The 15,083-nt window shown below is 44.3% G+C and overlaps 1 protein-coding gene across 4 annotated transcripts in view; it reads right to left on the bottom strand.

The window, feature by feature from the left end:
* Window positions 1–142: 142 nt before the first annotated feature.
* LOC132130347 (ankyrin repeat and KH domain-containing protein 1-like) overlaps window positions 143–15,083 on the bottom strand; it is a 59,896-nt gene continuing 44,955 nt past the window's right edge. For all 4 annotated transcript variants that reach the window (XM_059542038.1, XM_059542037.1, XM_059542036.1 and 1 more), the window contains exons 9-34: window positions 14,686–14,877; window positions 14,494–14,603; window positions 14,306–14,393; window positions 13,572–13,699; window positions 13,315–13,458; window positions 13,064–13,166; window positions 10,125–11,000; window positions 9,434–9,567; window positions 9,212–9,323; window positions 8,976–9,121; window positions 8,744–8,886; window positions 8,437–8,650; window positions 8,007–8,182; window positions 7,750–7,912; window positions 6,030–6,125; window positions 5,822–5,938; window positions 5,528–5,693; window positions 4,658–5,147; window positions 4,360–4,515; window positions 3,967–4,116; window positions 2,231–3,873; window positions 1,781–1,945; window positions 1,422–1,676; window positions 1,082–1,257; window positions 810–974; window positions 143–722 (exon numbers count right to left, since the gene is read on the bottom strand). In XM_059542038.1, the coding sequence (XP_059398021.1) occupies window positions 663–722; window positions 810–974; window positions 1,082–1,257; window positions 1,422–1,676; window positions 1,781–1,945; window positions 2,231–3,873; window positions 3,967–4,116; window positions 4,360–4,515; window positions 4,658–5,147; window positions 5,528–5,693; window positions 5,822–5,938; window positions 6,030–6,125; window positions 7,750–7,912; window positions 8,007–8,182; window positions 8,437–8,650; window positions 8,744–8,886; window positions 8,976–9,121; window positions 9,212–9,323; window positions 9,434–9,567; window positions 10,125–11,000; window positions 13,064–13,166; window positions 13,315–13,458; window positions 13,572–13,699; window positions 14,306–14,393; window positions 14,494–14,603; window positions 14,686–14,877 (6,368 nt within the window). In that variant the 3' untranslated portion in view covers window positions 143–662. The remainder of the gene's footprint in view (window positions 723–809; window positions 975–1,081; window positions 1,258–1,421; window positions 1,677–1,780; window positions 1,946–2,230; window positions 3,874–3,966; window positions 4,117–4,359; window positions 4,516–4,657; window positions 5,148–5,527; window positions 5,694–5,821; window positions 5,939–6,029; window positions 6,126–7,749; window positions 7,913–8,006; window positions 8,183–8,436; window positions 8,651–8,743; window positions 8,887–8,975; window positions 9,122–9,211; window positions 9,324–9,433; window positions 9,568–10,124; window positions 11,001–13,063; window positions 13,167–13,314; window positions 13,459–13,571; window positions 13,700–14,305; window positions 14,394–14,493; window positions 14,604–14,685; window positions 14,878–15,083) is intronic.

Raw genomic sequence — 15,083 nt, forward strand, 5'->3', positions numbered from 1 at the left:
CAGAATATTTCTCTTATCAAGCACTAGTTTGTGTGCTTTACCTTATAGTTACCCACAAAATGGTCATACTTTTAACAGAACATGGATTGTGAGCTGTCACCTATGTAAAAAAAATAAACTAATCAAAATAACACACACCAGATACATTTCCAACTTTTTATTGAATATTAAGGTAAATATTTCACATTAATACAGGCTACATAAAGTAGAGCCACTATACGACATGAAATTTACTCTCATTTTTAACCCTTTTTCAGTATGTAAACAATTATACAGGTATTTACCACTCTAAAAGGTCTGATTTCGTTCTTAGAAGCAATCATCTAGGTCTTGGCCAAGTATAAATAGCGCACTGTCCAACTGAGCCCTGCCGACCAAGATCACTTATGTTGGGCTTAAATGTCAAAATGGCTATACTACTCAGAATGTATCCTGTTGAACAGGCAATTGATTTGTTCATAGACAGTGGTAAACGCATTAAATCCACACTGGATTCTTTCTTTTAGTTAGGCACATCAAGGGTGTCCATCTCAAATTTCTGAACTTGTTTAACATTTTTTTGGGGACACATCTAGGTTAATACCACGTCTCAGTAATTAGGTAATTATCTTGTTCTTTTTAACGTGTTTCTTGTTACTGCTCCTAGGCCTCTCGATCAATGTTTAGTTGACATGATTCAGATGCACATTTCCCACATGTGGGGCCCAAGTGCCTGGCCATACCTGCAACAAAGATTCAAAGAGTTAGATGGCAAAAAGGGCTGTAACTTTCAGTAACACTTTCAGGCGGGGTCCACAAAGAGCAATTACCTGCTGTGGGTCTGAATTCTCAGCAGTGTTGGGAACAACCTTTAGGATGGGATTCCAGGCAGGGTCAGATGTGTGAAGACCATTGTATACAGGGCCTCCAGGACCCTCCGCCATCTGTGGGTGAGGAGGGATCATCGTGCCACCATACATTGACATTGGCAACCCCTACACGGTCCATAAAGATTAAGCATAATAATAATAATAATTTTATATATATATATATATATATATATATATATATTTTTTTTTTTAAGTCACTGTACAGTACGTACCTTTGAAAAATCCATGAAGTTGGTGGGAAGAGCTTGGTGGTAAGTATTAGAAGGAGCCACAATCCCAGTATCATCTCGTTCCATAGCCTGGTGCTGAGAGAAGGCCGACGGTTCCTGCATCTGGTGGTGCATCACTGGCCCTCCCATCAGGGGCTGAGACCAGCCTGACATCGTCTCTGTGAAAAACAGAGACCGATATTTATTATCTTCTAAACCCAGCACTTCACATTTAGTGCAATGAGTTACATAAAAATAATTGTCACTACATATGCAAATATGTTTATTTATTAACATGTAGAACAATTTGTTAATGTTGACTACATCTCAGTCACAGACGCACCGGTGGCACTGCCCACTCCAAAAGACCAGATGCCACCCTGTCCAACTGGTGGGGTGTAGCTGGTGGGCAACATGGTGTGGTTGACTGAGCCAGTTTGCCGAATGCGGGCCAGGCGCTCTGTTCCAATTGGAGGGGGCACTTTGCGGTCCTGCTGGTTGGAGTTACTAGGTTTTGTCTGGATCAAAGCGGGAGTCACCGTAGATGTGCAAAGAGGTGAGGAAGCCCCGGAAGACACGGAAGGTGCTGGAGACTCACCTAAAATCAATGAGAAATGAAAGAACCATCAGAAAGAACACACGAGCAATAAAAAAATAATGCTGTCCGTGGTACATCTGCATCAGAAATACTTATTCACGTACAAGAGGTGGAGGCACTCCAGGGATGGGGAGAGAAGTGCTGGCGGCTGAAGGATGGAGTGCCCATAGGAGCAGGACCTGGTAGGTACACAGGGCTGGCAGATATGCTAGTGGTAAAGTTGGGGAGCGCAGTGGACACAGACATAGAGTTGTCCATGGGGTGTATACCTGTTATACAGGGTGAACATTAAAAAATTGACCTTGAGCACAAAACAAAGAAGCAAGGACAGCAGCAATAGTACATGTTATTTAAAGCAGGGGTGTCCAATCCTTGTCTTGAAGGGCCACGTTCCTACACAGTTTAGCTCCAACCCTAATTAAACACACCTGAACCAGCTAATCAAGGTCTTCAGCCCTAGAAATTTTCAGACAGGTGTGTTGAAGCAGGATGATGCATGAAGGTGGCCCACCAGGAGCAAGACATGACACACTTAAGGTCAAGACTGCACTCACCAATGGGACTGGAGACAATTCGCTGAGAGGAACAGCGATACCCGGGAGCTTTTGAGCCATCGGGAGGAGGTATTACACTTTCAATCTGCCCCATTCCACTTATGTAGGCGTTAGGTGGGGCACTGTAGGACTGCTCCGGAGGGGTACATGCAGGTAGATGGCAGGCACCCCAAACCTGGTTGTTGCCAACCTGGTTGCTGTCAAAGATGCTGCTGAAGTGATTGAAGATAGCCGCAGGGCCAAAGTTAGGGGGCAATTGCGCTTTTCCACTGTGCAGGTGCATTTGAGAGCCATTTATCATGCCCATAGTGGAGGACATTGGATGAGAGGGAGGGGGCATGCCTGCCGGAACCAGGCTGGGCTGAGGTGGAGGCTGTTGCTGTTTGAGGAGTTCCTGTGAGGCTCCCGGAGGCACAAACACAGACTGCTGCTCTGGAGTCATGGTGTAGTAGGGTGCCGGAGGCTGCATGCGTGGGGACACACCGGGTACGTTGGGGGTGGAGTAATGAGGTAAGGCGCTGCTGGTATTAGTGACTGTGCTGCTGCAGGTTGGAGGTGGCAGGCGTGTGATGAGGTGAGATGAGCCTGGCTGTGATGAGGAAGAGGAACTGGGTTCTGTGCTGGAGGGAAAGTGTGACGGAAGTGGCTGCCGGCTCTCGGGCTGTACAGGCAGCATCGAGGGGCCAGAGGGAGACGAGGTGAGGTGCAAGGGAGCAGAGGGGCTGGGCCCATCAGATGGAGCTACTGCAGCAGGTGTGGCGAGCTCTGTGACTGTCTTCTCTTTAACAGGGGTGCTAAGGCTGGCTGGCTCTGGTTTGTGGGCAGGGGGATGCTGTGGAGGTGGAGCACTGGGTGCAGATGGAGGTGGAGGGGTCGTAGGGGTTGTGGGAGCACAGCTAATGGGAGAGGGAGCAACTTGTGCCGAGGGAGCACTGTTGCCGGTAGAGGCAACAGTAACTCCAGCCCCAGACTTAGGATCAGTCGAGAAGAGCTGCTTCCTGACAGAGGAAGGCGTGTGGTTGTTGGCGGGTGCGGTACTGGTGGGAGAAGTGGTGAAGGCAGTGGGAGTCGAGGTGCTGGACATGAAAGCAGCGGGATGCTCAGTGTGGCCCGGAGCAGAGCTGGCGGGACGTGGAACAGAATTACCGCTGTGTTTGGGTGAGCTGTTAGCACTACCAGGGCTCACAGGACGAACAGGGAAAGGACCCCAAGTGTTGGGAGAGGATGAGAAAGTGCCACCAAACTGCGCCATGGGTAATCGAGGGTGGCGGATCTGGTTCATAGTCTGGGCTGCTAGAAGGGCCAGCTGAGGATGAGCATATGCAAGTGGTGGCAAAGAAACGAAGGGGGGCCTGACGCCCGGTGCCATACCCTTGCCCAATTTGCCAGCCTGCTGAGCTGTGAAGTTGGTGGAGGATTGGAAAGACACACTGGAGGAGGGCACTACAGGTGGCAGGCCTTTTGAACTGGCCGCAGTAGTGCTTGTGGCCCCAGTGGAGGTTGTGTAGGTGGCGCTGATTCTGGTGTTGGCACCAGGCAGCCGGATGTGGTTACGAGGGATCAGGTCCTCTAGCTCTTTGGCTGGGTCCTGGATCAGCGCGTTGATTAGCTGCACTGCATGCCGTGTTGACTCAGTGCCACCTCTGCAAACCAAGAGATGAAACATATGTAAGAAATTCCAGCAAAGAGAATCAGTCAGTTGCTAGTGTCCTAAAAATTATCTGAATGATTTTTACCTGATTGTAATCATTCTCTCTCCATTTTTGTCCTTCTGTTTGTCCACGTCGATGTGTGCACCTGTAACGTCTTGGATGGCTGTAATGTTGCAGCCACCTCTACCCATAATCCGAGACACCACAGAGGCAGGGACAGAGAGCTTCTTGGATCTAAGGGAGAAATGACAAAAGCTAGATTTTTGCCCAAGTGAAACATTGCAACACATTATACCAGTGTTTGCAAGCACCTTTCAATTCTATTGCACATTTTTAGGTTTTTAGTACATCTAGAGAGCTTATCCTTAAGTTTCTAAGATATTCGGATCCTTAGACATGGCTTATGTCCTTGCTTCACTGTAAATGTTTTTTATCCTGTCACTTTTAGATTGCAACATTAAAAAAAGTGCCCCTCACCTCCGAACCACCTCTTTCCACCCCTCTTCTCTCTTCTGGCCCCTCTTTGGACTAGTGAAATTCATCTTACTGTTGGGCGAGGTGACTGGTAGTGAAATGGTCTTGAACGAAGGGGGCAGGGAACTGGGGGGCAAGTCACTGTTGATCTCATGATATCTGTTAATGTGAAAAGAAACATCTTCCTAAAAACATTTTACTTTTTTTTTTTTTGCAAAAATGGATCTTGTCAAACCACAAGAAAGACTTCTCTTTGCAATTTATGTGCAGTAGCAGCAATCAGGAGTACATCAACACTTACTTATGGTGTGGTTTGGAGATGGACACTATGACCTTCTCCTCACGAGAGCCCAGCAGTGATGGCCCCTGTCTCTTCTCACTTACGACATGCAGCTGGTTAGAGCATGCAAGGACCAAAGGGGCAGAAGAGGACAACGATGAAGACAGATCAGGGAGCTCCTGACTCTTACTGCCGCTGCTGCTCTCACTGTTGCAGTCGGTGCTATCTAGATTTGAGTCACTGGTGCCTCCCGGTGCCCCACCCCCTCGAGGTTCTCCATGGATCTTATTTTTGTCAGCTTTCTGCTGCGCCAACGCCACCTGTGGGTCCTGAAGAATTATCGGTTCGGTAGGTGAATCCTTTGTCTTGTTCTTTTTGCGATTGGTGCTTGGTGTGGTGGCCACACTGGCTCGCTTTTTGCCAAATGTGTTAGTGAAGGTTGTGGAGGTGGCGGAGATGCCGATAGTTGTGGTGGTGGTAGCACTTGGGGGCTCAATGGGAACCTCCACTTCTGAAAGGGGAAAAACAACAATGACAAAAGGTTAACAATGCATCAAAATCCAGAACAGAAATGGTTTACAGAAACTTTACAGTTGTTCACTTGAACTGAAGCCGCTAAAACAATCTGTTAGCAACATTACAGAGTGCCAGAATGCCATTTGTTGTTTAAATTGTGACAAAGTCTGACTTTTCTTATTTAGTTAATTTTGTTCCATATCAAAAGTAACAAATCACAAAGCTAACTACAATTATAGGATAGGAAATAAGGTTCAGTGAAGGTTTTTTTTTTTTTTAGAAAATAGCATATTGATTATAAAAAAAAAGCAAACTGAAGCTGAAGGTAGGCATTGTCTGTGAAATCTGGTTATAAACAGACAAGGTGTTCCTCACCTTCTGCAGAGTCATCTTTTTGATCCTGCATCTCACAGAAAACCTCTTTCACTTTAGCCTCCTCTTCCTCCAACTTCCTCTTCTGCTCTTCCTTCTTTTTCTTGCGCTTCTCCTTTCTCTTCTCTCGCTTTGCAGCCAGAGCCTGCTTTTTACTTTCTTCACGAGACTATGACATAATTTGAGAAGAACTTAATTCACCATGATACATCATGCTGCATAATTTTGTGACTAATATAAAAATCCTCAGTTAGTTAGCTCAATAATTAGACTAACTGGTCATCTGAAGAAACTAACCTTCTCCAGATCAAGTTCCTTAAGTAGAATGCTGGCGTTCTTGTTCGCCTCAGCCGCCTGCTGATCTTTGGCTTTGACAATGGTCTCCATGCACTGATGACACTTCTTCAGCAGTTCCTGCAGAGATACAATGTAAATTCAAGACTTCTGTCAATCATGCAAATAGTCCTCTATGGGTATATAGGGCTGTGTTTTTTGTCTTTTATACCTTGTCTGCAATAGTTGCAATGTATCTCATGCACTCAATGTCAGATGGGAACTGGTTGACTTCCTTCACCAGGTACTGCACCACTTTTACGTGACCCTAAAAAGGATATATTTCAGGCTGGCATGCTTTACAAAAAATTATCATCCATTATTTTTCTACAAAAGGATAGCATTGACAATTAGTCATAAGCCAAGATGTTCATCAGTCCTATGGACAGCATTAGTGTTGTCACGGTACCAAAATTTCAGTATTCGGTACCGATACCAGTGAAAATCCACGGTTCTCGGTACCAATTTCGGTACCAAAGCAAAACACAAAAATATGGTAATTAAAAAAAAAAAACTTTTTAGCACTAAAAATAAAACCAATGCCATTCTTTATACTTATTTACAATTGTGTTTAAAGTTTTTCTACAAGTTATATAATTATGAAAAACAGTAAACAAGTTTCACCCAAATTTAATTTGTCTTAATTTATGAAATTTAAACACATTTATTTTTGGTAAATAAAGGGGATTTGCTATTAAAATTAAAACATGGAAGAAATATTGTGATTTATTTCTTTAAAAAATAAAGTTTTATAAAAAATTTCAACAGTAGTAGCAGTATCACATACATTTTACTAAATAGTAATATTTCTAGCACAATGCCTTTATGTAAAAATTAACTTTTAGGCCTAATGAATGCATATTTGTCATTTTTACTGAACTTAAGACTGGTGGTGATGCTTAAGATATTTTTGGTCATTGAGGGTTTCTGTAAAAAAAATAGTAATAGATCATATTAATTATTATTAAAAGATAATACTACTACTAATTCTACTACCATACTAATGTATATACAATGCACTATGAATTGATGAGCTGCTGGGTTCATGAATATTAAATCACGTTGTCTGAGTTCGGTCAAACTGATTTGCTGAAATCAAAACAGGGACGGTACTAGATCAGCGCCAGCCAATGAAATTGGCATTTGCGCATTAGCTCCGCCCACTACCGGAGAAACCGGTATGTCTTCTGCTTGTTCGAAAATGAATATGAATAATTCTAAATGAACTCCATTATTTTGACAGGAGAAGACAACAAAGAATAGTTTACATATAGCGTGTCGATTCAGCGTGGTAAGACTCTTGCTCTCTCTCTCTTTGCATGTGTGAGAAACAGCGCTATCAGTAAAGCAACGGTGAGTCATGCGCCTTCACAAAGAGTTTACAGAGCATCAAATACAGGTGCGCTGTGCGTCCATTGAGATGAACTGAAAAGTTCAGATCGCTTGATGGAGAGAGAACTCTGAAGCTCAGATGCTGAAATTAATGCAAGCATCATGTGCTTCAGTCTATGTAGTAAACAAACCCGCACGTCTCTGCCATTCATTAATTCACTGCAGAACACAGATTCATATTTCAAACAACTTTTGCGGCTTAACATTTACAGATACTGGTCCATATGGAGATTTGATTTGATTAATTTATGCTAACTTGGACAAATTCCATGACTGTCCATATTAAAATGTAAGTTTCATTTTCATGACTTGATTTTAAGATTCCGTCCTCGTTTTCTGCTTCGCGGAAATCATAGCACTGAACCGGGTTTGAACGGGACCTCGGTACTACCGGTACTTAAAGAAACCTGGTACCATCACATTTAAAAAATTTTAGTACCGACTTGGTACCGAAGTACCGGGTCTTTTGACAACACTAGACAGCATGACAAACTGCTCACCTTGCGAAATGCTGCCATGAGGGGGGTTATTTTGCGGTTGTCTGCTGCATCCACATCGGCTCCAGCCTGCACCAACAGCTGCACCACATCAAAGTGGCCACCGTTAGCAGCAAGCCACAAAGGGGTGTTCCCCTTCTTATTTCGCACGTCAATGTGAGCCCCTCTACATTAACAGACCAGAAACAGGAGCATGAGATGCTACATTTTGGGTAGAGGACTGAGTGGTACTGTACACTACCAGTGTTACAAAGACATACCTGCTAATGAGAAGCTCACAGAACTTGTAGTGACCCTTGTCTGCAGCAATAGTGAGGGCAGTGTCACGAGAGGAGGGAACTGGAGGGGCATTGACATCCGCCCCTTTATCCAACAGCACACGGCCCACTTCAGCATAACCACCAGACGCAGCCTCCATGAGTGGGGTGAGGCCAGTCTAGTGTAAGGAAAAGTCAAATTAAAATTTTAATTCATATTAAGGTTATAAACAAACATTCTGCAAAAACTTAATGTGCTAGTTTTTCATTTTTTAATTTTCTTTTGGAATTTTATGGCAAAAGAACAACAGAAGAGCATTTACAATTTTTAAATGCATTTTTACACACATTCATGCATTTTTACACGTATTGTGCAGCCCTACACAAGGGCCACACTGCCCAAGTAACAACACGTGGAAAGGTGAGCACAGACCTTAGCGCGGTGTTCCACGTTTGCCTTCCGGTCCAGAAGCAAGCTGACAACTTCTGCTCGGCCTTGGAAGCAGGCCAAGGTCAGCGCTGTGTTACGATTGGTCTCGATCTGTGCATTGATGTCCGAGCCCATGTCTAACAACAGCTTCACTGCAGGCACGTGACCGTTCATAGCTGCCAACATGAGCGGGGAAATGCCTAGCTTACTGCCAGTCCTGAAAGAGATATAAGTTTATACTGTAAAAAAAAACAGTCTTGACATAAGTCTTAAGACAACTGATCAAATCAATGGGAACAGATGTACTGACCTAGAGTTGATCTCAGCACCAGCATTCAGAAGGATCTTGATGATGTTGACGTAGCCCCCAGAGGCCGCCAGGCTGAGCGGGGTGTAGTCAGAAACGTTACGGTGCTCCTTATTAGCCCCACGGAGCAACAACAGCTCCACCACCTGCAAAGATGGAGATAAAAGAAATGTACTTCCAAGTCTTTGGTGCATTTTGGATGGTTTAAGAGGCAGAGTTAAAATGTTAGGGGTACCTCTTGTCTACCACCCGAGCAGGCGAGGGACAGAGGGGTGTCTTTGGTCCTCTCAGACTGAGCTTCAATGTCCCCTCCCTTGTCCAGTAGGATCTCCACCACACCCACATGGCCCGCAGTGGCAGCTAGGATTAAGGGAGTGAACCCTGTGTACAGACACATAGAGCGACACTCAACATCTCTATAAATGTACTATGCGGATACAACTTCACGGAATAAATGATGGAGCCTCTTACCCTTCTTGTCTCTGTGCTCGATTTTAGCCCCACGTGCAATGAGCACTGAGACGAGCTCTTCGTGGCCACCAGCACAGGCCAGAGTCAGTGCCGTGTCATGATTGCTCTCAGTCTGAAGGGAAAATAGATACTTAACTTGCTTGAAAACAAATATGAACAAACTGCTTTTCCTCAGCAGTTATTTTGCTGCATGTGTGTTAAATGCAGAGAAGATGGTCTTACATGCGCGTCAATGTCCACTGAGGGGTACAGAGGGAGCATGGAGGATGGGGAGACTGTGTTGATGGGGGTCTGTGCGGAGGGCTGAGGGGAGGGCGAAGTTGTAGTGTTTACCACAGGTACTCTGTTGTTTACAGCTGCAAAGATAAGAGTCAGACCAGTGTCATTTTAGTATAATTTACTATTTAAGTACTTCTACATATTTGGAATCGCTTTTATTTTTATATTTACAGTTTTCATTTAGTCATTTTATGTGCAAAAGAGATTTTAGCTAATTGGCTCAATTAGAAGTTTCCTTTCACCTGTACTGCAGAATTTCCCATAAAAAAAAAAAATTGATCATCAGTTATAAATCATTATTTGCTATTGCTAGTCGTTGCTAGATAATTGGGGGAGGGATATTTCTATTCTAGAGAATTTTGAGTAGGAAAATTTGCTTTGATTGGCCATATTTGTACACATATACCCCCATTTGTGCAGAGAGAGAGCCTATACATTTTACACGTGTAGATATACACAACTTTTGGGAGCAAACTAACATAAATATTGTCAATCAGGCATACATTTTGGCATAATGTGTGCTAAAAGCCAAAAGACCGATCTAACTCCCAACGGTAATGCAGTTATTCAATTTCTTATCATTAGTTGACATCCTGAAAGGAAACAAAGACAAAGACAGTCACAGTGAGCTCACCCGCCATGATGTCATCAAGCGTATCTGTGAGCGTCTGTGCGGGCGTGGCGACCATGAGTCCGTCGGGTGCCTGTGCGAGAAGCCCTGGCCCCAACCCCGTCAGCTGCTGACCCAGCAGCACCCTCTGCAGGTCTGGACTGCTGCTTCCCAGGTAGTCTGCGTTACTGAAGTCTGTGGACTGCTGCGGGGTGAGAGGCTGGATGGGAACAAAGCTGGTCTGAAGAGGAGGACTCTGGAGGACCAGGTTCTGAGGCGGAGGTGGTGGTGGTAGTTGTGTTGCCTCTCTGTACAGAATGGTGTCCACCTGTGGCAGCTTGGCACAGTCGATATTTTCTTCATCATCCTCCTCCTCATCTTCGTCATCCTCGTACTCCTCATTGGTAGGGGTGGGCCTGTGGTCCTCCTCTCTGCGATTAACCTCGCACTCATTGTCAGAGCCCAGCTGTGTGGCCCGCAGGGGCAGGGGGATGCCGGGCATTTCCACCCCTGTCGCCTGGCCCAGCTCCTCCTTGAGCCCCTTGGTCTCCATGTATTCTTTGGTGAACTGCTGCTGCGTCTTCAGCTGCAACTGCCGCTCCACCTTCTGCAGCTCCTTCAAGATCTTCTTCTTCTTCTGCACCTGCTCCTCCCGACTCTTCTTTAACTCCTCGATTTTGTCTTTGGTGAGTGGCTCACCCTGGATGAGCTCGAGCGAATGCATCTGGGCCTTCTCAATGGCACTGATGCGCTGGCCCAGCTCGTTGAGCTTGCCCTCCGTCTCCTCGACGATGCATTCCAGAGGCTGGTATGGGTGGAAGGGCGGCAGCAGATCGGCGTCTAGGCCACCTGAGACTACGGAGTTGTTTTGAAGAGAGCTCAGCCTCTGCTTGGACGCACCTAAGAGAAAAAACAAACAAATGCTCAAACCCAAGAACCCCACAATTCATGCATGGGTGCAACTCATCAACAGTGTCTAGTCATTCTGATCAACTGAATGTGTTTCTCTGCTGCCCAAGGCATTTCAATACTCAAAGGTATTACAAGCACGCGATGATGGTTTAAAGTGGGAAAGCAAATACATTTAAAATTACATACATTTTCAAGTGCAGCTGGATTATAATTGTACTTAGTTATATTTTAGGATGTTGCCTATTCTTGCAAGCATTATAGATAGTTTGTTTCTAGTGCAGAACCTTGTTTATCTTAATTTGATGATGTACACTCACCTAAAGGATTATTAGGAACACCATACTAATACTGTGTTTGACCCCCTTTCTCCTTCAGAACTGCCGTAATTCTATGTGGCATTGATTCAACAAGGTGCTGAAAGCATTCTTTAGAAATGTTGGCCCATATTGATAGGATAGCATCTTGCAGTTGATGGAGATTTGTGGGATGCACGTCCAGGGCACGAAGCTCCCGTTCCACCACATCCCAAAGATGCTCTATTGCATTGAGATCTGGTGACTGTGGGGCCATTTTAGTACAGTGAACTCATTGTCATGTTCAAGAAACCACTTTGAAATTATTCGAGCTTTGTGACATGGTGCATTATCCTGCTGGAAGTAGCCATCAGAGGATGGGTACATGGTGTTCATAAAGGGATGGACATGGTCAGAAACAATGCTCAGGTAGGCCGTGGCATTTCAACGATGCCCAATTGGCACTAAGGGGCCTAAAGTGTGCCAAGAAAACATCCCCCACACCATTACACCACCACCCCCAGCCTGCACAGTGGTAACACAATGGCATGATGGGTCCATGTTCTCATTCGGTTTACGCCAAATTCTGACTCTACCATCTGAATGTCTCAACAGAAATCGAGACTCATCAGACCAGGCAACATTTTTCCAGTCTTCAACTGTCCAATTTTGGTGAGCTTGTGCAAATTGTAACCTCTTTTTCCTATTTGTAATGGAGATGAGTGGTATCCGGTGGGGTCTTCTGCTGTTGTAGCCCATCCGCCTCAAGGTTGTGCATGTTGTGGCTTCACAAATGCTTTGCTGCATACCTCGGTTGTAGCGAGTGGTTATTTCACACAAAGTTGCTCTTCTATCAGCTTGAATCAGTCTGCCCATTCTTCTCTGACCTCTAGCATCAACAAGGCATTTTCGTCCACAGGACGAAATGGATGTTTTTCCCTTTTCGCACCATTCTTTGTAAACCCTAGAAATGGTTGTGTGTGAAAATCCTAGTAACTGAGCAGATTGTGAAATACTCAGACCGGCCCGTCTGGCACCAATCAACCTCAACACGCTCAAAATTGCTTAAATCACCTTTTTTTCCCATTCTGACATTCAGTTTGGAGTTCAGGAGATTGTCTTGACCAGGACCACACCCCTAAATGCATTGAAGCAACTGCCATGTGATTGGTTGATTAGATAATTGCATTAATGAGAAATTGAACAGATGTTCCTAATAATCCTTTAGGTGAGCGTATATTGAGCAGTGGATGATGTTAAATACATTTATAAGATACATATCTTAAGAAAAATGCACTGTTGGTCAGCGCCACTTAGAGTTCAGGCGTGAATTAGGCAAAAACAATTGTTTGGCATTTGGTGTGAAAGCACCGTTCTTCTGCGATTCGGATCGTGCTCAGTGTGGAAAGGCCTTAAGTGAACTCTTCATTTGTGAACTGATAGCAGAGAATTGATGATCCAACATCAGTTCATAAATGCCATGTTCACACTGTCAGTCCAAATCTGATCAGTTTATCAAAGCAGTCAGATTGAAACAGACTTCCAGAAATGTGATTTGAATAAAATAATGAACCACATATGAATATAGCTTGAAACGGATATGTAAAACCCTTTTTTGCCATTCAACCTTGCTAAATATGATTGGATTCCCATGGGATACGTACACAAATCATATTTGGACTGACAATCTAAACAAGGCTATAGTTATCTTAAGCAACACATCTAGTGGATTTGAATACCTTTACTAGACAAACAAACCTTTGCTTGTAACGGGAGGGGGCGTGGGGATGGTGGAGGGCACTCTGTCTGGCTCCTGGGGGGGCACCACCATAGCCAGGGCTTGGAACGGGACTCGAGGGGCCTGTATGTCAAACAAAATTAACAACCTATTAAGTAAAAGTGCAAACTATTATATTAAACATTCATGTTGCATACATTTTGATCTTTCAAAGCATTTGGTAATTTGCTTTGTAATTTGTAGTGACTTAATTGTGTACGTATCCGCTCACCTGAGAAGTGTCATGAGAGGGGGGTGTGAGCTGGGACAGGTCAGGGGCAGGGACTGACAGAATGTTGTTTGGGTAGTCTAGCAAGTAGGACACCACATTAGTGTGACCACCTTTAGCAGCTTCAATCAGCATCGTGGACCCATCCTGTGAGCAGAAGAGAAACTCTAATTAACAGAGGACTGACCAGAGCCTGTATGACCATATAACACCCATTCGCATCTGTAGAGTGTAATTCTCAGGGAGGCTGAAATCCTCACCTTCAGTCTGTGGGTGGGGTCAGCACCATGGGCCAACAGCAGCTCTACCACAGCCAGGTGGCCTCCCGCACAAGCCAGAGAAACCACTGTGTGATCGTTGTTGGCTGTTGCTCTATTCACATTAGCACCTGCACACATAAATGTGAAAACATATTTCAAAATTCAATGCAAAACAACAAATGGGGAAAATCTCCTTTAAAGTTGTCCAAATGAAGTTCTTAGCAATGGATATTACTAATCAAAAATTAAGGTTTTATATATTTATGGTAGGAAATTTACAAAATATCCTCATGGAGCATGATCTTTACTCAATATCCTAATGATTTCTGGCATAAAAGAAAAATCGATAATTTTGACCTATACAATGTTTTTTGGCTATTGCTACAAATGTACCACAGCAACTTAACGTTGGGGTCAGTAAGTACTTAATACTTTTATTCAGCAAGCACACATTAAATTGATCAAGAGTGGCAGTAAACAATTTGTAATGTTATGAAAGATTTAGATTTTCAAATAAATGCTGTTCTTTTGAATTTATAAAATGGATCGATGTTTCCACAAAAAATATTAAGCAGCACAACTGTTTTCAACACAGACAAGACATTTTGAGTACCACTGTGCTGATAGCAAAGACCCAATTAACAGGTGACAAATTTATTGTTGACAATTTTCATTAACATTTATTGTCAGTTATATTGTTTGTTGCAGCCTAAGTTTTGAACATGGCAACTTGCCTTTGCTGATAAGAAACTGCACAGTGCACAGGTGTCCTGCTCTGGCTGCTTTCATCAGTGGAGTCCTGCCCCCTTCTGATTCATGTTCCTGACAAACAAAGACACCAGTAAGCTCCAAAAAGGCTTTAATTGCATAAAACACAAAATAAATAAAAAGGCAATAAAAGTAAACCGGGATATCCACAAACCAGGTCAGCCCCTGTTTGCAGCAGCACATCGGCCACATCTGTGTGTCCGTTCTCACAGGCGTATGTCAGAGCAGTGTCACCCGTGGCAGTTGTGGCGTGGACATTAGCCCCTGAACAGACACAGAGTAGTGTGTGAACACAGTGTCATAGAAAGGAGTGGTTTCAAGAATAACATCTGACACAAGTCTTCACCTGCAGCCAACAAGTATTTGACCAGCTCCAGATGCCCCTCTTGTGCAGCTTCCATGAGGGGGGTCGAGCAACCCAACTCAATGTCCGCCCCAGCTTTGATGAGGAAATCAGCCACCTCTAGGAAGCCTCCGCAACACGCCAGAGTCAACGCCGTCTCCTGCGTCTCCTCTGTCTGAGCGTTAATATTTGCACCTAAACCACCAAAAAAAAAAAAAACACTCATATGAACAATAAATTAACTTACAAAGAAAACTCTGCAGAAATACAAAGCTTGCGGTTATAAAACTTAGACAGGGCTCCAAACTGCAACCAAATGGGCGCATTTTGCAACCATTTTTTTCTGCCGGTGCGACTAATTTTTGTGAGCGGTCGCAATGGCACAAACACCGCGTTGCCCA

This window comes from Carassius carassius, chromosome 47, assembly GCF_963082965.1.
Source record: "Carassius carassius chromosome 47, fCarCar2.1, whole genome shotgun sequence".
NCBI lineage: Eukaryota > Metazoa > Chordata > Actinopteri > Cypriniformes > Cyprinidae > Carassius > Carassius carassius.